The sequence below is a fragment of the Pteropus vampyrus genome, unplaced genomic scaffold (genome assembly GCF_000151845.1).
Source record: "Pteropus vampyrus isolate Shadow unplaced genomic scaffold, Pvam_2.0 Scaffold1, whole genome shotgun sequence".
NCBI classification, from domain to species: domain Eukaryota; kingdom Metazoa; phylum Chordata; class Mammalia; order Chiroptera; family Pteropodidae; genus Pteropus; species Pteropus vampyrus.
This window is the reverse complement of record NW_011888782.1, coordinates 29570202-29598195: the sequence shown is the minus strand read 5'-3', so window position 1 is coordinate 29598195 and position 27994 is coordinate 29570202. Positions and strand designations below refer to the sequence as shown.

Here is a 27994-nt window from a genome sequence, read left to right as displayed (position 1 = left end):
CCTCCCTCCCTCCCTCCCTCTCTCCCTTCCTTCCTCCCTTCATTCCCTCTGCCTCATCTCTTTCTTTGTTGTGTGGATTAGGCTACTTTAGAGCTGCATTCCCAAGGACTCAGCTATGAAGGCTGTAACAGTGCGGCTCGGAAACCTACACAGTGTGGTGGGGTGGGCATGGTGGAAGTGCCATTCCCGTTACATAAGAAGCAGAGCTTTCCCCTTTAAATGTCCATACTTAGGCCTTCAGTCTGAGAAATAGGGCAGTGGAATCACTAATTTCTGGCAATTTTAATAGCTTCTTTTTACCTCAAAGCCTAATGACCTTTTGAATTCTATTCTTCTGTAAGGTTTGCACCTCCTAACTTTCCCATAAGGTAGGAAATCAATGCAAAACCGAATAATGATGTATGTGCTACCTCTACATGTTGCTAAACTCAGAGCTAGGACCTGTGTGGGCTGTTCTGCAGAGGGTAGTGTGGGCCCACTGGGAAGTACTACATCATTCATCACAGCACTGTGCCCTTCTCAAATGTGTAATTGAGGATGACCTCTGTGAAATCATCAAGGGCAATACAATTACAATACATTTGCCCAATTTCTTGATTCTCAGTTTACAAACAGAAAGTCTATAAAATTATTGACATTTCTTAATTTTACTTAATTTTAAAAGTCCTTTAAATGAACTTTTGTGAATAGGGAGAGACGTTATTACAGGGATTGAGATTATCTTTCATCACCACCAGCAGACTAGCAGTATCTCCATTACCTTTGATCTGGCCTCTGTGCTCTCTGTTCTCCTCAAGAACTCCATCTTTTCATCCTTTTCCCCTTATCTCTCTCCTTTTCCTCCTATCAGTCTATAGGTATCGTTTTATTTACCATTTGAAATATATCATTAGCATACTTCTTCTGGGTGGGATAGGAAGAAAAAATACTTTAATGCAAATTTATAGTGGCTCCCTTTCTCTAACTAATCCAATTGTCCCATTTTCTCTTTTCCAATCCCTATAAAACCTCTTGTTAAGTGTATGTTGTTCTACTTAACCAGGATAACCTTAGACTTGTCAGAATCTCAAATTCATAGCTGAAGCTGTTTTTCTCCCCGCCCCCCCTTTATGAAATTCCTAATGTTAGGATGAGACAAGTAACTACATTTCTTAACAAATATCTTCTCAAAGGTTCTGAGATACTAATGTCTTTATTTGAAGCAAAGAACACTGCTGTTTGGTCTTTGGAGACAAGAAAATGGATGGAAATTTTAAACTTTATATTGACGCAGCATTTGTATAGCTGTATGTAGTCCATCAAAGTTTTAGAGACCGAAGTCAATGGGAGAATGAGAAACTGAAGGCCAAATTTAGAATGGTTTGTGGCTGTTGTTTCTTACAAGTAGAACTGGATCTTGAGCAGTTTTAAAATGACTTTAATACTATGTTTCAAGAAAACTCTCAATTTTTTTTCCTAGAAATTTTTTTTTTTTTTCTTGAAGTCTCCTCTAAACTGAATAAAGCAAGATGGAGACATCTCTCCTAGCCATAGTATTTCTAGATTTTCCAATTGAATCTGTGCAGAGAATAACCTCCTCCTTGCTTGTTATTCTAAAATAATAATAGTAAATTCTTTGGACTTTCTCTTTTAGGCCAAATGAAATTTCTGGCCAGCATGTGCTAACTTTTTTGTTTGTTTTACTTATTCTGATAAACATTTCTTTATCCAAATGTTATCACTTTCCCTGATCTCACCCATTATACTTCTGTCTCTCGGGGAGCATTTGCTTTTTTGCTCACAGCCACCGGGCCGACCAGGCAGTGGGTCAGATGCTTATTTGACGATAACATGCTGCTAAAGAGCAAGGCTCCATGAAGGGTTCTCCTACAAAAAATCATTAACTTAACACAACTGAGCCCTCTTTAGTTTGCCTTTAAGATCTTCTTTGGTCCTAAGAAATGCTCCCCTGTCATCATTCCGCCTCTCTTCCAAAAATATATCAGGTAAGCAATATTTCCTGCTGTCATATGAGAATCTTTCTACAACCATTTTTCCTCCTTTAGATTTTACATTATGTTTTAATCATTCATTCCACCCTTTCTCCTGTGTTGTTAATTATACACTTTCTTTTTCCAGCCTCTTCCTTCTCCCAGCACCTAATCCATCCTCACTGAATATTTCTTCCTTAATCACTCTCATCATTGCCATTTTTTAACTGCCATCCATTTTCCAGGCTCTTACATCACCTCTGCTCCTTAAAGAGACCATCACCAAAGAGATGGTTGTCCTCTGAATATTCTTACATTTTAATCAACCAGGAAAAAAAAACAAAACAAAAACAAAAACAAAATTAAACAGGCAAGCAAGCAAACAACAACAACAATGACAACAACAACAACAACAAAAAACCCCACAAGGCAGCCATCAAAAGTAAGCCAGGGAATAGAGAGAGGTTATTCCATTTGTAAATCATTCTTTATGCACAGAGATTGAGAACCTGTATTTTTGTTTGTGATTATGTTCTGATTTTTGTACAAATTTACCTTTAATAAATAAGGAAATGATTTTGTAGTTCTCTCATGGGAGAATTCAATTAACTTAATTCTCCCGAGTTAAGCCTGCTTTGGCATACTTACTGAAAAGGACTAGGCTGGCATTGGTGACCCCCAGCTTGTTGGCAGCCACGCAGGTATAGTTGCCATAGTGCTCCTCAGTGACGTTGGTCACTGTCAGGGAGGACTGTCCCTCCGTACTCTTAATCTCAAGGCCATTGGCACTGTTTATCCTAAGAGTTCAAAAACAGAAGAGTAAAAAGAAACACTGATGAAGATTTGGCATAGTAATTCCTTTTTCATTGCTATATTGGAGAAAAGGAGAGAAAGGACATTTGGAGTTTGCTGTTCCCTACTCAATTGCTCATTTTGATTATGCAATTCCATATTATCTGAATCAATGTCCATCCACAGAGAAGACTCAGGAATGGATGAGTTTCGCTGGGCTTTGGTTCCTGCTATAGGCAAAAAAGACATGCAGGTGGAAACTACCCACCGAAAAACCTATCTCACTCTCTGCATGTAACCTGAGTACTTACGGGCTTTAGCTTAAGAGCTACAGGCCTCAATACACTTGACAAAGAGATTTGGAAAAGAAAGAGTCTAATAGTATAGAACTACATAATTACAGTTGAGCTTGTTTTTGCTATTAGGGCTCATGGTGCCCCTAGAACCACCTAGCAGAGCAGTGGGGTGCAGCAGTTTGGGCACATACATACCTGGTGTCATCCCGGTACCACTCAAAGTCAGGTGCAGGCACTGCCGAGGCCTCACATTTGAGTGAAGCTTGTCGCCCTGTGGTGGCTTCATTGCTCTTGGATTCCGTGATAGTGGGAGGATCTGTGGGAAGGACAGGCACACAGTTTATGTGACAGTCAGAGGACACTCCAGAATTTCCACCCAAGAAAGAATTAGAAAGGAGAGTTTGGTTGGAGTGGGCAGGAAAGAAATATTCTTAAAGCTCCGTTTACATGAATTATGTGTCAGCCAAAAGGGACTGATCACTAAAAAACTAAATAAAAATAAGAGATGATTAATGAAACCCTAGACTTGGTTTACTTAATGAGAGACTTAACAGGGTTTTATGGAAATAGAATCCAGGATGTCTTTTTCCCTCCTCCAATAGACCATCAATTATTTCAGCCATAGATTGTAGTATTTGCATAGTTTTTCCTTTTCATTAATTAAGTGGTGATACTAAAGGACTTGAGATTTTAATGTATAATTTGAGCATTTTTGTTTTGTTTTGTTTTCATCATCATTATCATCTTTATGGTTACATTTTGAGATGAGAGTAAGAAGTATGATGAAAATCACGCAGGGCTAAAGTGCTCCCAATCCAAGGTTAGCCTGATATTGTTTCAGGAATTCAGAAAGAAAAACAAACAAACAAATGAACTAGTGTTAGATGATTACTTTGCTTTTTTTTTCTTCTATGTGTTCCCTTTTTGCTATGACACAGGTAAATTTTGCTTTTATGCGTGAAGGTACAATTTGAAGTCTATCCTGGTACATAGAAGCCTTCCTGGTGTATCAGTCTTCTACCCTCTCTGGCAGTTGTGCACTTGACTCTTTCTGCTTAGGAATGGGTTAAAAAATGTAACAAAACACAGCTGACATTCTACTTTACCAGGATTCTTTCAACCAATACTAGGAGGGTGGAACAATTCTTTACAGGTCCATGGGACTGAGTTAGGGTGGTAGACATGAGCTCCTGGCTTGATGATGCTGTGTTTATGCAGGTTATGGACCTTCAAAGAGAAGAATTTTCTGTCCAAAGGCTATTTGCTAGAAAATGGCTACTTGACTGCATGTACATGGAACAAATAGATCCGAACAAGCTATTTAGACTTTGTAGAGAAAAAAGGGAAAAGAATAAAGTGATCTCTAGTATATAAAATTCATTTAAATCTCTTCAGTGCCTGGTTCAGCTCACTAACTTCTGAGTATTTTCTTTATATTCAACAACTATTTTCCAAGTTTTCTGCCTATAGAGGACTCTGATCTTAGGAAAAATGTACAAAAGCACCCTGTTAGTCTGCAATTTTCTCTCCCATTTCATTTTCAAATCCGCTTGGATATCTTTAAATCATGTCAGAGAAGGGGAGTTGGAGCACACCTGTGTCAACAGGTGTGTCAGAGTGGATGGTGGTGGTTGCTGTTGCTTTAAGACTTATCTGCTCATTTTTGTATAGGCACAAAAAGGCAACATGATAAGTGGAAAGAACCCTGGATTGGAAACTAGGAGTCCTGGAATTTAATTCGATTTGCTAGTGTGGACCTTCACACACTTTATCTTTCTGAGCCTTGGCTTAATTACCTATGTAATGAGGGAACCACACTTTATTGATCTATAGCATCCCTTGCAGCTATTAAAAAAATCCCAATTCCAGTGAAATATGCCCATTCTTTACAAATGGGCAGTTTTTATCATTATGACCTAAATATATTTTCATATCCATAACTCATGTAACCTTTAAATTGCTAACTTCCAAAATTATAACTCATTTATGTATTCCATGTGTTAGGAGTTAGGATTAGTAGTCAGAAAAAGAAAACTTGCGGTCTGGTTTTGACTCTTCTCTTAACCAGAACTGTAGCCAAAGTAAGCATCTGCGCCAGTTTGAGCCTTTTCTTTCTCATCTTTTAAAACAAGAAGTTAGTTTAAAATGATCACCAACGGGTTCCATTTAAAAGTTTTTCATTCTATGGTTGATTATAGAGATTATTAGAGCACATTAGTTCAAAGAATAATGCAACAACTGGAGGCAGTGGTGTTGGTGGGGGAAGTATTTGTATAGGGGTAGAACGTCCAATAGAAGTTAAAAACTTGGATTTAAGTTTCATAGACCTGAGCTCAAATCTAGGCTCTGTCCCTCATTTGTCATTCCTCGTTAGAAAGTTTAGAACTTGTTTAGAATCAAGTTGCTTCAATTTCCTCATCTATAAAATGTTGGAACCAGAGGCAAGGAAGTCCACTTGGAGATTGCTGGAGTATTCCAGGGAGAGCATGCATTTGGTTTGTGATAAAAGGGCTGGAAAGCAATGGATAGATTTCAGATTGAGATATAGGAAGCTTCGGAATTGACAAGATTAGATGTGAAGTGTGAGGGAAAGAAAGAGGAGTGTCAAAGATAACACCTAAGCTTCTGGTTTGAACATCTAGGTGATGCCATCCACTGAGATAAGATACATCAGAAGAGAAGCAGACGATTAGCAGTAAAACACTGAATGAGTATTAGTTTCTAGTCCTTACTCTGCAGTGTATAGTGGACCATAGAACAGCACAGGTTTGAACTGTGTGGTTCCACTTATATGGGGAGTTTTTTTTTTTTTTTTAATACATACTGTAAATGTATTCACATTTTCTTTACTCTAGCGTACCTTATTGTAAGAATACATTATATAAAACAAGCAACATACCAAATATGTGTTAATTGACTATTTATGTTATCAGTAAGACTTCTGGTCATTTTAACCCTTAAATTGCTAACTTCCAAAATAATTAAATTGCTAACTTTCAAGACTATTAGAAGTTAAATTTGTGGGGAGTCAAAAGTTATATGCAGATTTTTTGACTGTACAGGGGTCGGCACCTCTAACCCCTGTGTTGTTCAAGGGTCAACTGTATCAGGTTTGTAAGCTGCCAATGACTCCACAATCTGTAGCATATGGCTGGAGAGATAATCTTGCATGTGATTCTATTGTTTTGTTCAATTTCTCAATTTGTAAAACGAGTTTTAACCAGTTTGTTAGTTTCTGGAACCAAATGATTATAATTGACAAATCCTTAATGATGACTAACGCTTTGCTCAACCAGCCGTAAACCTGGGCCAGACTCTATAACTTTCAGCACCTCCACCTCTGGTGCTCATAGCTGGGGCATCTCAACATAATAATGCCATGGTGGATGCCTTCCAGGTCCTCTACTAGGGAACCAGGAATACAGGTCTCAGCTCTACTATTTCATGAGAGAATTCTTTCTCACTCTAGAAGCTTCCTTCCATGTTGCAGGAGCATATGTACTGTACCTCCTTGCTCTGAGACCTAGGGGGAAAAATGTTTTTTCTGACTGAAAATTTGGGGAAGAACAAGCTAGGATCGTTTGGTTTATCTCTCTCCCTTCTTCTTTTCGGAAGCAAGTTTCTGGTGGGGAGCAGAGGAGAATTTCTGTTTCTCCACACTGAAGTCTTGCTCAGGGCTCTCTCTTTCCCAGGCTCATGTGGGCAGGGCTGCCATGATGGGGAAGGTAAGTGGCCACAAAAGCTACTACCTCTAACCACCTTGATCACTAGCAATGGAGGGAAGTAGGCCTTCCATACTCCTCCTTTATTTATTTCTCAATGCATTCAGAACCAGGATAGTGAAGTAGTAAGCTATTTATTAACTCCACAGAGAGACCAGTATGGGAGAGGTGGCAGTGAACTAGGGTTGAACACTGTTGAGTGCACTAATCTTGGGACAGGATGACACTAGTCAATTGCAAAAGCCAAACACTTGCTTCTCTCCTTGAAAATCTAGGAAGTTTTTTGTACTAGGGTGAATTCACAAATGATGATAAATATATGAAGAGCTCATTTTTTCCAATATTTCCCAAATGACACAGTGGTGTAGGTCTATTTGTTCATGGCTTATTAGAATGAACATTTCAAAATTCATTTGTAATGAATTCTGTATAGGTGAGGCTTAGAAAAATTATTATAAATCATATTGTGGCATGCTTATTGTAGTTAAAATAATAGATGTCCTTGCTCAAAATGTGGTTATAATAAAAATGTGACAATAAAAATTCTGCATGGAAGTCCATTGTTATTCTTTACATGACTTTGGAATAGCTTACAATTGTCAAAAGACTCTTCCGGCTTTTATTACTTCAAAATTCTGAAAATATTAATAAGAGCTTTCTTCTTATATCACCAAAAATAAGACTCTTTCAATTAGAATGAATAGGATAAAAATGACTGTGACCTAGCAAACAGAATATTATTCATTTACTCTTCCTAATATTTGGAGTAATAGTATAAAATAACAAAATTAGAATAAAGAATTCATTACCATGTGTCAGCATTCTACTTGGCTTTAGATATTCTTTTCATCCAAATAATAGCCCTTGGAGGTAAGGATTATTAACCCATTTTATGAATGAAAAGACAGATGTACAGAGGATTAGTAACTTGTCCAAATAAATTCACATAGCCAGCATTTGTTGGAGTCTAGATTTTAACCCATCTTTCTGAAGCCCATGTTCTGAATCTTTCTGTGCTTCCATTGGATTGAATTCTTTTAGCGAAAAATGAATCACTGATAAAGAAAAATACCATTTAAAGGAGTATGCTGGTAGCTTGAAAGGTAAACGTTACCTATTTCTGCTATTACAGGGTACCCAAAATGGCACAACATGCAGTGTCATAGTGGATATAAACCTACATTAGGAATCAGGAGATGTGGGCTCAGTTTTGGCCTATGCCACTTACAGATTGTCATTTCCTGGAGGTGACATGTTGACTTCCTGGATCCCTTGACCTATGAATGTAGATAATGATACCTGCCTACCTATCTTTCAGGTTTGATGTAAAGATAAAATGCAGTCACATATATGAGAGCATGTTTAACACCTAAAGTGATTACATTTATTATTTTTATTACTATTATCACATTATATCATGGAAAGAAAGATGACTTTAGAGTTAGACTTGGGTTGGAGTCCCAACTCTGCCACTCACAAGTTCTTTGATTTTGGAGAGAAAATGCTTACATATTCTGAGCTTTGTTTTTGTCCTCTCTGCATGGGAATGATTCAATTATCTCTCAGGGTTAGCGTGCAGTGGTGGACCAATGCGGGTGAGAGCAAAGAATGCAGGCAATAAAAAACAAAGACATTCTCTATAGAGAATTAAGAGACAATGAAAGTGACTAAAAGTTTTTAATTATTATTTACCAGCAATACTAGAAGTACTAAACGACACTCCCTTTTGTTGGGGCAGGCCGGGCCCAATATGCCTCCCCTTTAGATGGCCACTGTCAGTATGATGATCACCTTGAATTATACAAAATCTTTAGCATAGTCTTTGTACTCTGAAGGTACTCATAAAGTTATGGTTCTTGTTCACATTGCAAAGTTATAGTAGAAAATTACAGTAACTGGATTCTTACTATTTCCTCTGAAGAGCCCATAATAGATCATAAACGTTAGGATGTGTCTTTATTGATTCTGTCGCAAATACAAGAATAAACTAAAGGCTGGCATGGAGAATGGATAGGTGAAACTATGAAAAGCTAGTGAAGGTAGCCAGTTGGTTCCATACTGAGCAGTTATTTTTCTAAAATTTCCTCATCAGGTGATTTTTGAATCAAAGCACTAAAGAATATAGTTAAAATACATATATATTATCTGGGGACAAGAGATGTCTTCAGTCCTAACTGCATTCTATGGTAGTGACCTCTACTTCCTCTAAATAAATGGCTATCAAATATAAGGGTGAACTTTAGAAATGCCAGCGTCTCATGCCTCCCAGCATCTATGTTGGTTTGGTTAGCTCTGGATACCAGAGTTGGGGCAGAGTTGAGTTAAAAGGGAGATAGGGGAAAAATGGTTATAAAGAGTGACAATGTATACTAATTGGAGGGATAGTTGTGGGAAGGCAGGTTTGAGAGCTGGGGCAGCTTTTCAGAAGAATTTCTCCAGAAATAAGAAAAGAGTCCAGTGTAAGAAGAGTCAAAATAAAATGAATAGGCTGTACTTATTAGACATTTACTATGTACTAGATAGTATCCTCAATATACTGGGCACTAGGGTGAGACAAACCCATAAGTAGATCTGCTTTTAATGCACTCTGAGAACTGAAATTGAGGGGTAACTCATAGAACCTGTAACAAAAGGACAGCTGTCCCTGTGGCTGGTATCCATCTGGAAGAAATTAGTAGCTGTATTATAAGTAAGATACAAGAAACCAGAAGTCCTGCCTGTTGTCCAAAATTTTACTAAGCTTATTTATCTGAAGAGATTTCAGGTCAATAATTTAGCTTTTGTAAACTCCAGGACCTCCTACCATTTAGAAAATAGATTTTGCCTATCAAACGGTGATGTGCAATGCCACTGACCACCTGTGGAGAAGGATTGAGCTAACAGGAGAAACTGCTATCTCATGAGCTAACAGGAGAAACTGCTATCTCCTGTTTACAGCCCAAGATCTAGGTACTCAGGAACAACTATCTCTTGGCATTTGAATGAAGGAATCAATGAAATGCTAGTAGGAGAAACTGATTAGCACTGGGTTTTTTTGTTTTGTTTTGTTTTGTTTTGTTTTGTTTTGTTTTTTTTAGTGGTACTTATTCTGGGTCTGTTTCATTTTAATAACCTATGCAGCCATTAATTATTTCAGCCATCCTAATCCCGTAATTCCAAACCTGTGTTTTGAAAAGGAAGAGGATTCAGTTTCAATAATGGGTTTCATAGTAGGCAGGCTTAGATGAAGTGACAAAAGTGGTACTAGATATTTCTCAGTATTCATGAGTTTTGTCAGCCAGACCTGGTCCCATAATTTAATCTTGGATACTTCAGCTATTTAATACAATTACATTTAAGTAGAATGAATTGTTTGAACCTGGCAAGAGGAGCAATGGCTAGTTGTTTTAATATAATATAAACACAGTTAATAAAGTGTTGGTAAAACGGTGATTCCAAATGAAACTGACATTAGAATATACTTCCTGATTTGTGACCAGCATCATTTGCAAAGTTTGGAGTAATGTTAAGAAGACAGAGTTTACCTGTGAGTTTTTCATGTACTCATTCAGTAAACATTTACTGAGCAATTTTTATAAAGTTAGGCATGTGCTAGGTGCTGCTGGTTAGAACATACTGGATATCTGACTAAACTCATAGATTTTCATGTAATTTGTTATGAGGTAATTTTTCAGAATCTTGAGATTCTGTTCATATTCTGTTGTGGTTTGCTCATCACTAGCAAAAAGCTCACATTTTCATAAAAGCTTTTTAAAAAAATTATCAGTATTTTCTTCTGTTCTAAGTTACACTTTGGGGACAATCAAAAAGGAGCAATGCCAGACTAATTGCGCTAATAATAATAGGTCCCAGGCAGCTGGCTTTGATCTTGGGAACCATCTGCAATGCAGACCACTTTGATGTTCCACACAATGGAAGCATAAATATTTTCTATGTACTCCATGATTGGACTTTCAGAAATCTAATTAAGATGAAGGTCAATTAAAAGAAAATAAAATCTTAACTCCAAAAGTCAGAGAAGGGGTGGAAGAGATGGCATGGCTATGTGTACATAAAAGAGTCAACTAACCCAATTATAACTTATATAAACACCCAGAGAAATTGCCTTTCATGTGAAAAAAAAGGTCCTAAAGCATTTTATAACATTGAGATCATTAATGTGTCTTTGAAACACACCCAGTACTGGAAAATAGTAATACTGGCATTTCAAAACTCTATTACTAAAAAAATTGCAGACAGCTACAGGATAAAAGCACTTCAGAGCTCATTAAATGCAGACCCATGCTTCTTGGGAACGAGTGCCATAAATGTCTAAGGCAGAGTCTTATCTTTTGGATTCTTCTAGGAAGGATGTGAAGGAGATTTCACTGTCTATTTCAGAAGGCTGCAAGGCTAGAGCAAGGCCCTGGGATACAGTGCAGTCCAGCATAGCTGGGTCATCTTAGTCAAGTTTCCTCAGCAATCTGTGCCTCAGTTCCCAAAGTTTAAAAGTTAGATTAATAATGTTTATCTTACGGGTTTATTGTGAGGATTAAATGACAAATATAAGTTCCTTAATGCAATGCTGCATATAATAGGTACTTACGACTGAAAACTCCCCCTTCTCCTTCTCTTTCTCCTGATAGCCTGAGTTTTAGAATCAAATGGGCCTGAGTCTGAATCTCTTTCATGCTTTTGGTGTCACCCTGGAAAGGCAATTTTACCTTCTTGGGCTTCAGTGTCTCAAACTCTTAAACGGAGTCAATTATATCTACTTAGCCAGAGAATTTATACAGAATCATTGGCACATAGGTATCTAAAGCATACTTTCAAATATGGGTTGTTTGTAAATGTGTGTCTGTGTGTATGTTAAATGCATAGGAGAGAAGAACTGTCAGGGCATCCCTTTGTCCCTGTCACTAGCCACATTGTGTGATGTGAAAATTTGAATTTAAATGATGTGGAAAGTCACTCCTAACTGAGTAGGGTAAACAAATTCTCTTTATTCCTTTGTTAGGTGACATACATCATATGGATCCACCCCCGCCCTCTGTCTTTTGAACTACATCTAAAGATCTTTTCATCTGAGAAGTTCAAAATATGCCCACTTACCTATGCATCTTAGATAAATTTTGCCCATACTTTGGGACAAATAGATAACCAACATTAACTTATCAGGTATCCCTATTAGCCCCCAGGGACGCTTGGTATCTGACCACAGTGGCTTGGATTCGTTCCCAAGGCCAATTAGTTAAATAGCAGAGAATAAAATATGATCTTGGGTTATTCTCTCTGACAAACAATGCATTAAGATGAAAATTCCAGTTAAAGCAGATATGAATTGTTGCTTTTTCCAAAGTGGTATGACCTTGGTCTCCACAAGGACAAGAACAGTGATTGCCAGAAATGCTAGTGCTGTCTGATCATGTTTTCTTAATTCTACAGTCTGAATAAAAGACAGAGTGTATTGTTAAATGTATTATGGGTTATATTTAGAGTTGGTAGAGTTGATTTATCAAATTCAAAGGCCAAGTCCTGCCCTTGGATGTGTCGAATGTATAAATGTGCATCCCTGACCAGAGGAACATCTGCTTGAAATGCAATGTTCTTTCGCTAATGGGATCTTTAGAGCTTGCTGGAAGTGGAGGTGGAGGTGGGCCCTGGGCATGCGGAAACCGCTGGCTACTGCCATACTCACAGTTCACAGTGATCTTGACTTGTTTGACATCCGCCGAGGAGACCTCATTGGCAGCTTTGCACTCGTATTTGCCTGACTGCTCCCTGGTGATGCCGAGAATCTCCAGATATTCTTCTTCTCCTTCAAATTCTCTTCCTGAAAAATAGAGGTTTGCATGATTTTTTTTTAAAGTTTAAAATATGCAGCAGATCATCCATTTTTTCCTTTTTTGAGGCAATAAATCCACGAGGCGCTTCAATAATTTTATAATGTGCTTTGTCTGAAATCGAGTTGCCCAGAAGCAGACCACAAGACCCCAAGACAAAAAGTCATATGAAAGTGATTAAAGGGGAAATGTTCTCAGGAAAACTGGTAGGAGTGGGAAAATGGAATCTGGCAAGAAAGAAGCCAGGCAAGGAGGCAATGCTAAGTTCCACAGAAGGCAAGTTGGCTCAGTCTCTCAGGGAGCTCTGGGGACAGCGTATGGGAGACCAGGGGATGTACATACAGTTGTAAAGGGCTCAGAGGGGTTATGAGTTGAAGCACTGACATCATTAATCACACCATGCTGCGAAGCACTCTTTCAACCAGAATTGTTATTAGGAGAACTGGCTTCCTTTTGAGAAACTTTCAGTCTTCTCCCCCAGTGGAATGCTGTTCATAAGGGTCACGTTTGAAGTCCCATCTTGCAGTTATGGTTTCCTTGTTCAGTATGAAATTACATCATTGCTGAGACTTTCAGGCCATGGGCCAGATCCATGAGAATGTGCTGCCGATGGTGCATTTTGTGACATGGAGGTGGCAGTACGGAGTTTAATACCATTGGCTTAAACAGCAGGAATTAGGGGTCTGGAGGCCCTTTCTGTAAGGTTCTATAAAGTTGGATGTTTTCATTTTAGTAAAGAAATCTCAAAACTGGCAGGCTTGTTATATTCCCCTCATGTGGAGTATAAATGATTAAACGACTTTCTTCATGAAGGGAGCGGGGAGATAGATAACAAAGAGAAAGTGGAGGAGGAAGAAAAAGAAAAGGAGAAAGAGAAGGTGAAGAGGAAAAGAAGTTGAGCAGGAAGAGCTTGGCCAGAAAGGCCTATGGATTTCAACTGTAGCTAAATTGAACCACCCTCACCCTCAAGTTGCAAAACCCTATTGCTACTTGGATTAAGATAAAGCAGCTTGGAGTGTGCTAAAGGACACAGTCCTGCCATCATGAAGAAAACTTGCTCCTGGTCATCCTGCAGTAAATGGTACCAATTAATAACTCTGCTTGAAGGCCACAAGCTGTTTTCCTTTTCTGGGAATTCCCTGATGGCCAAACAGCCAGCCAGCACAGAGACAAATGCACTGCCTAAATATATCAGCTAAGATTGTTAACTAGGCTCCTAATAGACATAGAGCCTCTTTGATAACATTTTACAACACAACTGTCAGGAATCCTCTAAGCTTCAAGTCTTCTGTCAATGTCACCATCACTAGTTTTGAGGAAACTGCAATCTCGGTCACAAAATGGCAATAGCTATATAAAATTATTTGATTCTGAAGTCCTGAACGTTATCCAGCTCCTGCTTCTACTGAAAATGTTTTATAAGTTAATAAGTATATGGCTGCATATTATTTATAAAAGGCTAATTTTTTTTCCTTGTCTGTTTTCTTTTTTCTTCTCCACATTTAAGAAAGAAGTCAGACCTGACTTCCTATGTTACAGAAGTGGGATGTGGCAGGAAAAAATACAGAAATCTCAGAAAGGGTAATAGTCCACTTTATTAGGTTAGCATGGCAAGATTTGGGCTTGGAGAAAAAAAGATCCTACATACTTGTATCAATGGACTGAATGTTATACCAACTAACTGATACTAAGAATCTTCTAGCTAAGTATAAATACTCTAAAGGAGAACTGACAGTAAGACATAATTATTGATCTTAAGAATAATAATGGATTGAATGAGAAAAGAGTTAAAGTTATTTCAGAATGTTTTAGGATTTCTGCCCTGCCCTGCCCCACACCCATCGACCTTATATTCCCAAGTCTGTATAGAGTTGTTTCAAAAAGAGAGAGAGGGAGAGAGAGAGAGAGAGAGAGAGAGAGAGAGAGAGAGAGAGAGAGAGAGAGAAAGTATGGTCTTCTTAAAGATGGCTAACAACACAATTCTTTTCAATTCCATAAAATATCTAGAAATGGTAACAATGGATCTCAACCTTGCATTTTGAATTTCTAAAAGATACAAACCAGTTCTAGGAGGGCAAAAAATGATTTTAGCTGCATCGTCTAAGGTCCTACCAGTCTGGGAAGATGGCAAGATGAGAGTAAACATTGAAATGAACTAGAGAAAATAATATTTATTGGATTTTGGACCCGGTATTCTTACATGCCGATATAAGTATTAATAATCTCATTTTTTTTTCCTGATGAGCAGCTAATAAAACAGATCCTGATGGAATGAATTTTCAATCCCATGTCTCCCATTCTAACCTGAAGATGAAGGTGGAGGTTTCCCTTAAGTGCCCCACCCATAAGGCAGAAAGATCATTTCTGCTTCCCCTGTGATAACTCTTCTCTATTCTCATGGCTGCCTTCATCTTCAGCAAACAACATACATTGCTGTTTCAGCAGAGTCAGGGAGTCTCAAGGTGGAAACCAAATACATGTAGGAGAAACTAGATGATCTCCCCTCATACAACTAGCCTGACGGGAAGTTAAAATACTAAAGAACGTCTCTGAGTCCTCCTTGTCATTCTTCCTTTATCCCTTGGATCCTCAAGTTCAAACTCTTGCACTTCCTGGTGCTTTGTGCTAGCCTTTTTTTACTTGCTCCCACAGGAGACTTTGCCCACACACATTATCTTTCCTATTTCGCTGGAGAATTTCTCATTAATCCACAGCTGAGAAGAAGTGGGAGCTTTCCTATTGCTAGAAAGCCAAAGAACCAGATAATAAATTCCTCAGGGATCATGTCTTACTCGCAATATCCCCCTAAACCAGCACAGGGTTTGGCAACATTAGTTACTCCTTTGGTTTGTTGAGGTAACCAAATTGAATTAAGAAACACAAGCGAAAACTAGAGTCAGATTCAACACATCATATAGCTTAAGAGAAGAGAGCTAAGTATTGAAAGGTGGCTAAGTATTTCTGTAAGAGAAGCTGATATAAATCCACTCCCTGTTAGTGATTCTAACAAGAGTACCCTTTTCCTGGGGAAGAAAGGATGTACTTTCTGGCCATGACTTGAGAAGGTGTCTGCTGTGTGGGTTTATTATTTCAGAAAAAGGCGTGGAGACCACAGAGCCCCCAGGGGAAATAGGAACAATGCCTTTCCTTTCATCTGGTCAACTGCGATTTCTTGTTTCAAGGCATAAAATATACTGCATTGGTCTCCAGTCACAAAGTTCTAAAATGTACTCAGATTCTTTGGCTTACCCTTTGCCCCAATGTGTCTGTCCCCATCAGGGCATGTTTCTCTCATTCTTTCAGTTCACTCTGAGTAGCTGCTCTTAACCCGAGGGTCCTGTCACCATTTTTGTTTACTCTCTTAACCTTAAGAAAACTCTTAGGCCACAATGTGACACTTAACCTGTTAAGTTCTCTGGTAGAATAAAGCCCTATGGCTACAATTCAGGCCCTTCTCTTGTTCCTATCTATTATTTTTTGTCCTTGTATAAATGTTTACTTGAAATGAAAATTTCAATATTTTGGGATTTTAAACATCTCAACCTATTTCCACAAGTTTGCTCACATGGCTGAGTGTTATATTTGTTCTGGGATCTGGTGTTTAGTTTAAATTTTTCTTTACTTAATGTGCTTTTGTATCTCCTGGCAATATGCAGTTATCAGGCTAAATAACTTCTGGTCCTCCTCAGTGCATGCACCTTTCAAACTCTTGCATATAATTAGCACATCCCCTCTCAGTCACTGTTTACTCAAGTTGTACATATTAGTTCTTGTAATATTTCTTCGTAAATCAAGAAAGAAAGGCCTAAAGGTAATGGCAAGAAGAGCGTTATCTCCTGTGCTTTCTAACATAGAGGCAAATCAGCCAGGAATATTCCAATTAAAGTATGCCAGGTGCTGCCTTCTAAGTATAGTGCCTTCAGAGTACTGACCCTGCATCGGTGAAATTTAAAGAGATCACGTCTGAAATGTTGATTTATTTAGATTTCCAAGGTCAACCAGGCATTTGTAAGCAAGCAGCCACTTAAAACTACATGTTTCCATGGCACTTCTCTCTCTCACTTTCTTCTCCCTTTTTCTCCTTCTTCTTCTTCCTCTTCCCCCACCCCATCCATTCTCATTCTCTCTGTCTCTGTCTCTCTGTCTCTCTGTCTGTCTGTCTCTCTCTCCACACACACACACACACACACACACACACACACACACACACACACACGTACATGTACACACACAAATAGCTATTTATTCAAATATAACCTTCCATTCTAACTTTTAGGAACTAGCAAAGAAATTCAAATTCACTAACACCCAAATATTTGCTCACTAAATAGAGCGGCCCTATTTGGATATAACAACCGGTCCCTTATTTGGAATTTTTAAAAAAGCTTACTATATCAATAATCATTATGGTATCTGCCTTTCTTTTCCCTTATTTGAGATAGAGAAAAAAATTTAGTAAACTTGTTAAATTTGAGTTTTCTTATGACTTTAAAAATGCAGACTTCTAAGGACTGTTATATGTTAAGAAATGGATAAATCACTTTTATTTTCATTATTCCCAGAAGAGTCTTATAACCTCTCTGTAGATCATTCTTTCACAGAAGGGAAGATGTGTATGAAATAGTGTTGACATTCCCTTTATTCACCTACATTTGAATATTTACAAGTGGTGGCTGTAAATACATTAGTTATAAACACAAACACATACAGATTAATGAAAAGCAGAGAAGTTGAACTTGTCTTATAGGGTACGTGTGTGTGTACATGCGTGTTTGTGTGAGTCTCTGGTAGAAAGGGAGAGTGAAAGGGTGAGAAAAAAAAAAAAGATTGCGAATCAATGATGCCATTTGAAGTTTCCTGTACTAACTTCAAATGCTATAACAAGTTTCTGTTCTTACAGTTTGTTTCATGTTTTCTTTTTTTTTCCCCCCTAAGGACATACTCACCTGTTCCTGTTTTTATCTCTTTCTCTACTTTTCTTTGCACATCACGTTCTACACAAACATGCTAAAAAAAGGAAGCGAGCAAGAAACACAAGAAATCTAGGAAAAATGCCTGGGATGGGTTTGTTTATATTTCCTGCCATGTCTCTTTCTAGAATCTTTGAAGTTTTCGTTCCTCAGCTCCACATCCCACCCGAGAGATCCTTTAGTGTTTGACAATGTTTCTGCCCAAAGGCCGAAACCATTTCTCATTGCTACCTCTCACCACCCATTAAGGAAGGGGTGAAGAGCGGTAAATGATCCATGACTGAAAAAAAGAACGTGTGTCGGGGGCGGGTAGATAGAGTTGCCAGAAGCAGCAATCATAGGAAATGAGGAGACACAGGAAAGAGCAATGCATTGAAGAGAATGGGGAGGGGGGCAGAGAAGTGGTACAATAGAGATGATTTTAAGGAGGGGTTAGAGGAGTGTAAATAAAAGAAGAGCGTGTTCTCTAGAGAAAGGGGCATTTGACTATTCAGATTTTTGAGCTACATGGAAGGGAAGGGGTTGGTTACTCTGCTGTAGAAATGTTCTGTATTTGAATAGTAAAACACAACAGGGTGTGGATTATGCAAACTGGCCCCATGCCTTCTGCAGCTCCAAAGGGTGTAGTTAGTACCCAAAAACCGGAGGCAAGCACAATGCCAGGAAAGATTCACAACTGGCTTTGGCTCTATGAATGAGCATGGGCCAAATGAAGAATGCTCTGGCATTATTTTTCTTGGCATCCAGAGAGATCCAATTCATTACGGTTTGTAGTTTTTCTTTCACATACAAAAATCAGCTAGCTAACATAGTTTGAGCTCAGCATCCACCCGGAAGTTGCCATCCACGCATTTTTTTCAGTCCTGGGCTGTGACATTCTGTTACTGTACTAACACTTAACCATCACCACCTACTTGGTCTCAGTTTTTAGAAACTATTATGCCCTTTTAAATGTGAGGCTTGAAATCAAGATCCCCCATGTTTAGTTCTCTGAAGAGAAATTGTACTGATAATAGGTTTCAGTCCATTATAGGGACCACATCTGGTTTTGCTCATCATTGTACCCCAGTGTGCAGCATAATGCTGGATGCTGGAGTGTTCACGAAATATTGCAGTGACTGTTGAATGACATACCACTTAATAAACATATTCTAGGCACTGTGCTAGGTGACTCAGATACTATCTTATAAAATTTGCAATACTGTTAAGATCGGTTAGAGATGAAGAAACACAGGAACCCATGTTTAGATAGGACTCTTTAGGAACTTGCCCGAGTTTATAACGTTACTAAGGGAGAGCTGAGGTTTGAACCAGGTCTGTGAACCTTCAGAGCCCATACTCCCAACTAGGTATGACTACTTTTATTATCGGAATTCCAGGAAATGTTAGAGTTGGCTGGATTCTTAGTTCTCAGAATCTGCTCTATTTCTGTTTCTGAGTATAAAATGAGAAGTCGAGGATGGGGCACTTGGGGAATTTCCAAAGCAAAGGAATTCAGTTATAGATAAAGTAAAAAGACAGCCTTCAACTTTTATAAGGTTTGTCCTCTTCACTTAACTTTATTGAGAGAATCAAGTAAAGTAGTAAGTAGAAAAATGTTGGTATTTAAAATTTTAGTACCCACTTACTTATAGACCCCCCCCCGCCAAAAAAAACAAAAAACAAAAAAAAAACCCACAAAACAATATAAAGCTATTGGTGCACATAAATGCCAATAGCCAACAAACGAGCTACAGACACAGTGTAGAATGGACTTATATTAGGAAAGACTTGCTGGGAGAAGTGAGTTTTCAGGAAGCTGAAAAACATAAGGAGAGAGAATAAGAGCTCATAACTCATGAAATGATATGGCAACCCGGTTAGCCTGCCTACTGAAATAGGGTTCTCCATGCAGGAGAAATGAGCAGTGTGATGTGACAGCATGGCATACACTAGGGTGTGAGAGGTGGTATGAAGACTCTGGGTTTGCTGTGTTTGGTATCTCTGCATCTCAATGAAAATACAATGGAGCCTTCCAGCTTCACAAAGTATTGAATAAAATTGGCATTTTATGTCATTTTCTTTCCTTCTTTTCTTCTTCCTTCCCTCCCTCCTTCCTTTCTTCCTTCCTTCCTTCCTCCCTCCCTTCCTCCCTCTCTCCCTCCCTCCCTTCCATCCTTCCTTCCTTCCTTCCTTCCTTCCCTTCTTCTCTCCTTCCTTTTCCAAAGAAGACATCGTGTGTAAGCATGGGATACCATGAATATTCTATTTGTTTAAAGTCCTCTCTATCTCAACACCACTAATGCTTGGTGCAAATTTCTTGGCACTGAGTCCTAACATGTACTGTGATAATCCACTCTGTGAACTACTGCGAAAGTGAAGATGATTCTTGACATTGAGAGTGATTCTGAGGCAGAGCCAGGGCTCAATGGGAAAGGGTGGCAATGTCTGTGAAGGCAGAAAAAGGGAATATGCACCATATACTTGGACCTACACCTGCCCTGAGGTCTTCTGTAGTCCCCTTGAGTTGTCTTGGGTATGAAGAAATATATTCTAAATGCAGTGTGTAGGTTGAAAGCTAGTGACTTCCTGCATTTGAATGCAGTTGGTATCACTCAGGAAACTGGGAAAGAGTGTTTATTTTGGAGTAGAGATAATGAGCTTGATCCTTGACATAGTTGATATCAGGTTTTCCTAGAATATCCTGGGGGGTACATTCCATAGGCATTCAGAAATATGAGGTACCTAAGAGACTGGGGCTAAATGTGGATTAATTGTGTTACATACACACTGGTGCTAATTCAAACTACTATAGTAGGGACGGCAGAACACCTGCATGATGGAACGTATGTCATAAAGCAAAGAGTCACTGCCTCGCTTCATTTTTATTATTCCAGGAGTGTGGGGAAGAAGAGCAAAGAGGTAAAACTAAAAAAAAAAAAGCAAACAAACAAAAAAACAAAAAAACAACTTAGAAGAGTCCTTTGGAATAAAATAGAAGTAAAGACTCCTGCAGATGTTGATTATTTTCTAGACTATTTACTAAGAAGGGGGTAAGACAGAATAAGAATTGCTGACCAGAGAGAGCAACAACCAAGATCTTTCACCATTGTTATCAGAACCGTAGAGGTATTACCCGACCTGTCATTAGAGATTCTTCCATGGCAGAGGATTAAATATCAAGAGATATGAGAACAGCGGTTGCTGTTTTCAAGAGTCACATAAATCAATTGGCATTTTGTAAGTGAATGTGTTAAACTCAGCAGGGCAATTGTGCCCTGGAAGGATTGCTAGGCATAGTTTTGTGGCTGCCACAGAAGCCTTTGAAATGTAATTAAAACAGAGCAGACGATAACCCCATCTGGCCCTCTGCCTGTTCATTACAGGCCCTAATGTTGCAGTGACCTCATTTGGGCTCACCCCAAAATCCCCAGCCTTACTTCTTCAGCTAGTCTTACTGCTGAAGTAGCTGTTCTATCCAATTTAGAAAATTATTCTTGCTTAGAGTCAATACATAAGTAATGAAGAGAAAAGTAGGGATAACGGGTGGCGATAAGCCAGAAAAGGAAATGGTTTAAGCATGAACTAAAGTGATATTCTTAGAATGTTCCCATTTAATATAAGGTGGGAAGCCTACAGTTGCTCGGGGTCAACACAAGTAACAAAGGAGTCTGGCAGTTGGCTTCTTGCTCTTAAACCAAAATGTATGAAATAGGCAACACCACCATCAGCATTCAGTTTGGGTTGCAGCCCTCTGCATACCAGCACCCTTCAATACTGGCCCGATTTTTTTGGCCTTTCAGTGTAGCAGATGGATCACAGTGGGAGTGAGGGTTGCAGCTGCAGTGTTGGGAGTACACATCCAGGCAGAGTGAGGGAGACCAGGAGCGAGCTCACGTCTGCTCTTGAAAGCAGTCACTCTCTCAGGCTGGGCCCACGCACTCCTGGAAGGCTGCGAGGCCAGTGGGCCAAAGCTTAATAGGAAAACAGCAGCGATTTGTCTCCACTGCTATTTATGTTTCAAGCGCATGACAGGCTGTCAGTGCAAGTGAGGGTCGCTAAATTTACTGCCTTTCAGATTACTGCCACAGTCTCTGACTTGACAAGTCACTTCATTTAAAAAGCACTGCATGAGGATGTTTCCTCCAATTCTTTTAAAATAAAAACAAAGGGAGAGAAAAAGGCCACCACAGAGGTTTAAATGGTTGAAATGAAGAAGGTCCACGAAGCTGTCTTAGTTTGATGGGAGAGTGCTACTTTCACAAACTCCCCTCTAAAATGTCAAGTGAGAGAAAGGGACACCCCAAAGTTCTTGGTTTGACTGATTTGTGGACCGAATGATATTTTTATGGGAGGGGGGGAGATAATACAGTTTTTATACCTGTTGAATTTGAATGCTTAAAGGACATTCAAGTGGAGATTCCTTCTAAACAACTAGACATAAAATTAATTATATTTTCCACTTTATTTCCTTATCTATTAATTTATTATTTGAGGTTTTTATAAACCAAAGAAGATAATTATTGACAAAAAGAATTTAACCATCTAGTGAGTAAAGGGCATAGAGCCAGGGTATCTCAGAATGCTAAATAACATTAACAATTCAAAGTATTTTTTAAGTATAAAAAACCCTAAATACTTAAAATATATATGCAAGTCAATTGTGATCTGAACAATAGAGCATGGCTTCCGAGTACAATCATAAAGGGTAATTTGACAAATATCAGTTGCTACCATGTACCAGACAATAATTTAAACAGAAAATACAAAAAATAGAGGAAGTAGAAGAAAGCTATAATTCCTAATTCTTATAAAACTTACATTCTCATCAAGGATAAATATAATATTAAGGATAAATATATTAAACAGCTCTGGAAGGCCTTGACTTGACTTTATGTGAGTGGGAAATGGATTAAAGGATTCATGCAATATTCTTGAACTTTGTCTAATAGTTTCAATCAATAACTATTAATCATATATCTTCAACGATTTTAAATGCTACCACTATTTACAACTTGGTTTGTTTCTTGGTTCTGCTGTTTCTTGATTCTATTTCTCTTCTTGGTCCAGTCTCTTACTATTTTAATTATATTAGTTTTTCAATACATTTTAATGAAGGATATGAATAATCATTTCTCAAAGTTTTCCTGATTGGTTCCACATATTTTTTTCAGATGAACTTCAGAATTATCTTCTAAATCAAACAAAGACAAATATTTGGTCTTCCGATCAGGTTTATATTGGATTTAGAGGTTAATTTAGAGAGAGAGAGCATTATAACTTTGATTCTATCTAAAAATATCAGAGTTAAGTCTTCTTTATTCATCCATCAATCGTTTGTTTTTTTCTCTTAAATCCAGAGAATTATGCACTAAGATTATTCTTATATATTTAATATTTTTTTTTTATTTTTTGTTGATTGGGTTCTTTTTTTTTTTGCCATTATCTAACTGGTATTAGCTATATTTAGAAAAAGCACAGTTTTGTACATCAATACTGTAACTAGCTACCTATTGAATTGTCTTTTTCTCTTATTGTTACTAAAATGGTGTTGAAACAACAGGCTATCCCATTTAAAAACAAAAAAGCCCTTGCTTTATTCATCAAAACAAATTTGAATGGATTCAAAATTAACAATTAAACTATAAGTGTACTAAAAAAAAAAGACAATAGTTAGATAATATTGAAGGAGACACCTTTCTCAGCAAGTCATGAAGCACAGAAGCCATAAAAAAAAAAAAATGTTAGTTTGACTGCATAAAAAGTAAACATTTCTCCACACTATAGAAACTTCACCAACAATGTTAATACATAAATGATATGATGACAAAGATATTTATAACATATGTGACATAAAAGGGCCAAAATACTTAAACAGTTGAATTTTCAGGCAGTAGGCTAGTCTGACCATTTTGGGAGATGTCAGATCCTACTGATCCTACTAAAGCTGAGGATGTGCATATGACCCAGCAACACCACTGCTATGTGCAGCGATGTTCACAGAAGCACTGGAAGCACCCACATTGTGTAGATGGTAAGTGAATTGCTGTGTATAGATATAATAGGATACCGTACAGCAAAGAAAATGAATAGATGACAGCTAGAAGTGGCACTGTGGACAATCTCCCAAACATAAAGTCATATGAAATAAATAAAACAGAATAAATACAGTATAAATCTCCTCATCTGGAAATTGTAGACAAGCAAAACTAATCTATATTTTCTAGAAATGCTATACAGTTGGAAAATTATAAAGCTAAACAAGAAAGGAATTATCCCAAAATATTTAGCATTGTTATATCTAGTATCTATTAAGTGCTTACTATGTCATACTTTTTATATAAATGTATATACTTAAGAAATTTAATTCATACAATGTAATGATATACAGTCATAAAATGGTTTATTGGTTATAGAATGCTTTGTATAGTATATTCTCTTTTGTGTTTGAAAGTTGTACACACACATAAATGCATATATTCACATATATGCTTTTAAAAACACATTTGCTTATATATACACAATGTCTACACAATGTCAACAATAGTCTTACTTCTGAATTATGGAATCGAAAGAGCCAGAAGTGTGTGGTGAGGGAATTTCCCTTCAATTTATGCCTTTCTATATTGCTTGAATTTTTTGACATAGATCATATATTACTTACATTAAAAGTTTTTTTTTAAAATGAAATTGGATTTAATAATTTCAGTACAGGGGAAGGACATACCCACCCTTGTGGCTATATCTTCAGGGCAGGTTTCTCATAATGATAATCTCTGAGATTTTTCTATTTCTAGCATAAAGACAGAAGAATTAATAGGGAAATAAGGCACCAATATCTAATGACAGGACGAATAGTAGCAAGAAATTGACATTATATGAAATCAGAAAAATTCCCTAATTGGCTGAATAATGCAGAGTTTTAATGACTGTATGTGGGTATTGTCTCTTTCACCCTACCTTCTATACTGTCATCTGTGTCTATTAAAGACTTGTGATCTGCAGGCTCAGCCCACTCTGCCATGAAGCAGCAATACTCAAACCCGGCCTACTGTTAAAAGTTCTTTCTCCACCGTTGAGAGGAGTCTGGACTGAAAGTGCTGACTTTAAAGGTGAAAGGTATCTATATGCACACTCAGTGGCCTTTGCCCTGCTTACTCTTTACCTCATTGTACCAGTTTGCTTAACTGCTCTTCAGATCTTGTCACTGGCACTCACATTACACTCCAGTCTCCAGCTGGGGCTATCATTGGGCTAAATCATAAACTTGATCCATCATCTGGTTGTCACTGATTCCTTTCCTCCAAGGCTAAAATCTTTTTGCTGCATTTCAATCACTGACTAATAGTCTACTAGCCTTGATTAGGACCATTACCCAGACACCTCTGTGCCCTACTATTGTCAGAGCACTTTGGACCTGAATATTCTGAGAATTATCCCAACTTGAGTTTCCTTAATGATATGAACTATGAGTCTTACAGGAAATGAAAGGAGGCCTGGAGTGTGGATAGAAAGAACCAGTTCAATTAAAACTCTGTTCAATTAAAACTCTGTTTATCTTCCTTTCTTTCTGTCAGCTTCCAAGTTTGCTAGTGACTTAGGCCCCTCGCAGCTTAATAGGCAAGAATCACAAAATTATTTTTTTTAAAGTATACAATTAATAGGGTCTATATGGAGAACTTTTATGAATGGGAGAGTAGGCGATAACTAATAACTGTCATACAAAAATATCAGGCTTAGTGTATTTTCCCACATTGTATAGCACAGAACTTTGTATCCCAACCGAGAACTTAAATGTACTCAACCATTTGTTTATATCAGATAATTTCCCAGCCCCATGTTGAAATCATTTTGTCTTGCTCTAGGCAGCCAATCAACTTCCCATACCTTTCATATAAGGCTCATACTGCAATCACACAGAATAACTATCTAGATTTCAACCTAGGACTTGTCAAATACTTATTTAAGACACTTGATAAAGACAAGGCATATTGTTATGAACTGAATGTTTGTGTCCTGCCAAAATTCATATGTTTAAATCCTATCCCCATGTGATAGTATTAAGAGATGGGGGTCTTTGGGAAGTGATTAGATTATGAGGCTAGAGCTCTCATGAATGGGAGTAGTGCCTTTATTAAAGAGATCCCAGAGAGCTCTCTTCCCCCTTTTGTCATGTGAGGACATAGAACAAAGATGGCCATCTATGAACCAGAAAGTGAATCTGCTGGTGCTTTGACCTTAGACTTCTTAGCCTCCAAAACTATGAGATATAAATTGTTGTTTAATTCACCCAAGCTACAATACTTCTGTTATAGCAGCCCAAACAGACTGAGACAGCATATCTACTCTGTATGCTATTATCCATTTATTTAAGAGTCTCTGGAGTCTATCCAAGGATCACATATTTAAAAAGCAAGCCACTTGGACCATAATTATTTATGCACTTCCTAAAAATATCTTCACTGAAATGAGAGCACAAGCTTTTCTATAAAATTTATCCTTTTGAATGTATTTTCTATGTACTTCAAAAAATTCAATATATTTTCTAATACATTATCTAGCATCCTTTATAAATAAACTCTATTCATCAAATATTTGCAGAAATAATGTCTTCTCAGATGGATATTTATATTCTTACTGCTGTTTTCAAAATAAAAAAGTAATGATTTAAATCAATGTATTTTCCCTTCTGCTTTCAATTTAGAAAAAATATGCAAATATCGTGCCCAGACATAGTGATCAGCTTATCTGAGGTTCCTGCCATCAACTATTCCAGTGTTTCTTAAAGTGTGATCCATGGACCACCTATATAAGAATGACTTTGGGAGCTTATTATTCCTGTAGGTCACTAAACCCTTTCATAAAATTACTGAATCAGAACTTCCAAGGGTGAGGTCCAGGAATCTATGTGTTTATAAAAGTTCCCTAGGAGATTCTTAGGCATACCTGCATTTGGAAACCATCCATTTGATTTTAGTAGTCTGACATCCAGAGTTACATCCCTTTTCTTCTCTCAAGGGACTTCGATTAACCCCAGCTGATAGGTTTAACATTGGCCTGGGATTGAGGGTCAATCAGTTTTTAGGTCAGGGGAGTTTGAGGAGAAATTTTAAATTATGATAATAATCAACATTCTACATTGAACTTGACACTCAATTCTCATTCTTAAGCTAACAGTTCAGTCTCTATTTGTTGATACCACTTGTGTCATAGACTGCTTACATATGCTAGTTCATTGACCTATATATGTGCATATTATTGTCTTTTTCTTTACAAATGAAGCTAATTTTTTGCAAAGTTAAGGAACTTTCTCAACATCACACAGATAAATGACAGAGCCAAGATGTACGTGTGACCTTAGTGTTTTTAGCCAGCATGTCTACCTGTTCTAGATACTTGGTTCCTGACAAAAGCCAATGCCTACTGCCTGCCTGCTAGCCTGCCCAGAACTCTACACAAAGCCTGGGTCACAATTCTAAATTGTCTTCTGTCCTGCTGTTCACTGTGTTTTGCCTAGTATGGTCAATAGATTTCCATATTGTAAAAATCACCAAAAAGAGGACCATTTACATGAAAAGTTGGATGAGAAAACACAAATTGCCTTTCCTACCTCCATTATGCATGAATTTTGTTACAAAATCTCTTTGATTAGTGGATAAGCTGTCCATCAACTTCAAAAATGACAGATGGATGGCTACTGGCTTTCCCAAGTATTAGAAGATCCTTTAGGAGTAAGTTAATTTGTAAACAGATGACAGATTTAATTTCTTTAGATCATATTATGTAGTATTCTGAGCTACTCTACCTCACACTCTACTATTCTGGTTGCGGAATTACACTGAAATTACATGTGGCCAGCATGATGTGTAGTTAGATAAGGCGATGCAAAGCAGGGGCTTCCTGTGTAGTGAGATTTGACAAGTTGCTGGGCAGGATAAATTGCCTCAAAGATATCAAACTTTAAAGCTTAATTATTTTCCCATTAAGACTTCTTTTGCAATGCAAATATTAATGCAAGTGCTTATACCTTTTATCAGCTAATGTCTTAATTCTCAATTAACACCTAAGGGACTTGTCAGTCTGCGGGAAATCAGGATAGCTACTTGTGGGAATAGGTTCTTGGTAATTGGAGGGACTAGAATGGAAGAAGAGGGGGTCACAAATTTAGATAGCACATTTTACAAAACTTTAGCTTAGTGTGTCTAAATGTTTGAGGTGACTAAGAAGTAGGTAGTAAACACTGAGACAGAAGATCATTCTAATATCTAAGTTTTGTTGTAAAATTTGTTGCAGATAAAAAGGTCATGGCTTATGATATTTAAGTATGTCTGCCTTGGAATAGCTATAAAACACATGAAAAGTCTTTGGGTCCATTTGGGTCTTTTAAACTTGAGAAAAATAATATCCAGTTTTTCAGAGACAATTGGGTAAGTTCTGAGAAGG

General features: G+C 37.8%; 1 protein-coding gene across 1 annotated transcript in view; it reads right to left on the bottom strand.

Annotated features, from left to right (window-relative positions):
* Positions 1-27994, bottom strand: part of LSAMP (limbic system-associated membrane protein) — a 293017-nt gene that overhangs the window by 30115 nt on the left and 234908 nt on the right. The window contains exons 4-6 of the mRNA XM_011355436.1: positions 12458-12592; positions 3254-3374; positions 2619-2767 (exon numbers count right to left, since the gene is read on the bottom strand). Coding sequence (XP_011353738.1) covers positions 2619-2767; positions 3254-3374; positions 12458-12592 — 405 coding nt within the window. The remainder of the gene's footprint in view (positions 1-2618; positions 2768-3253; positions 3375-12457; positions 12593-27994) is intronic.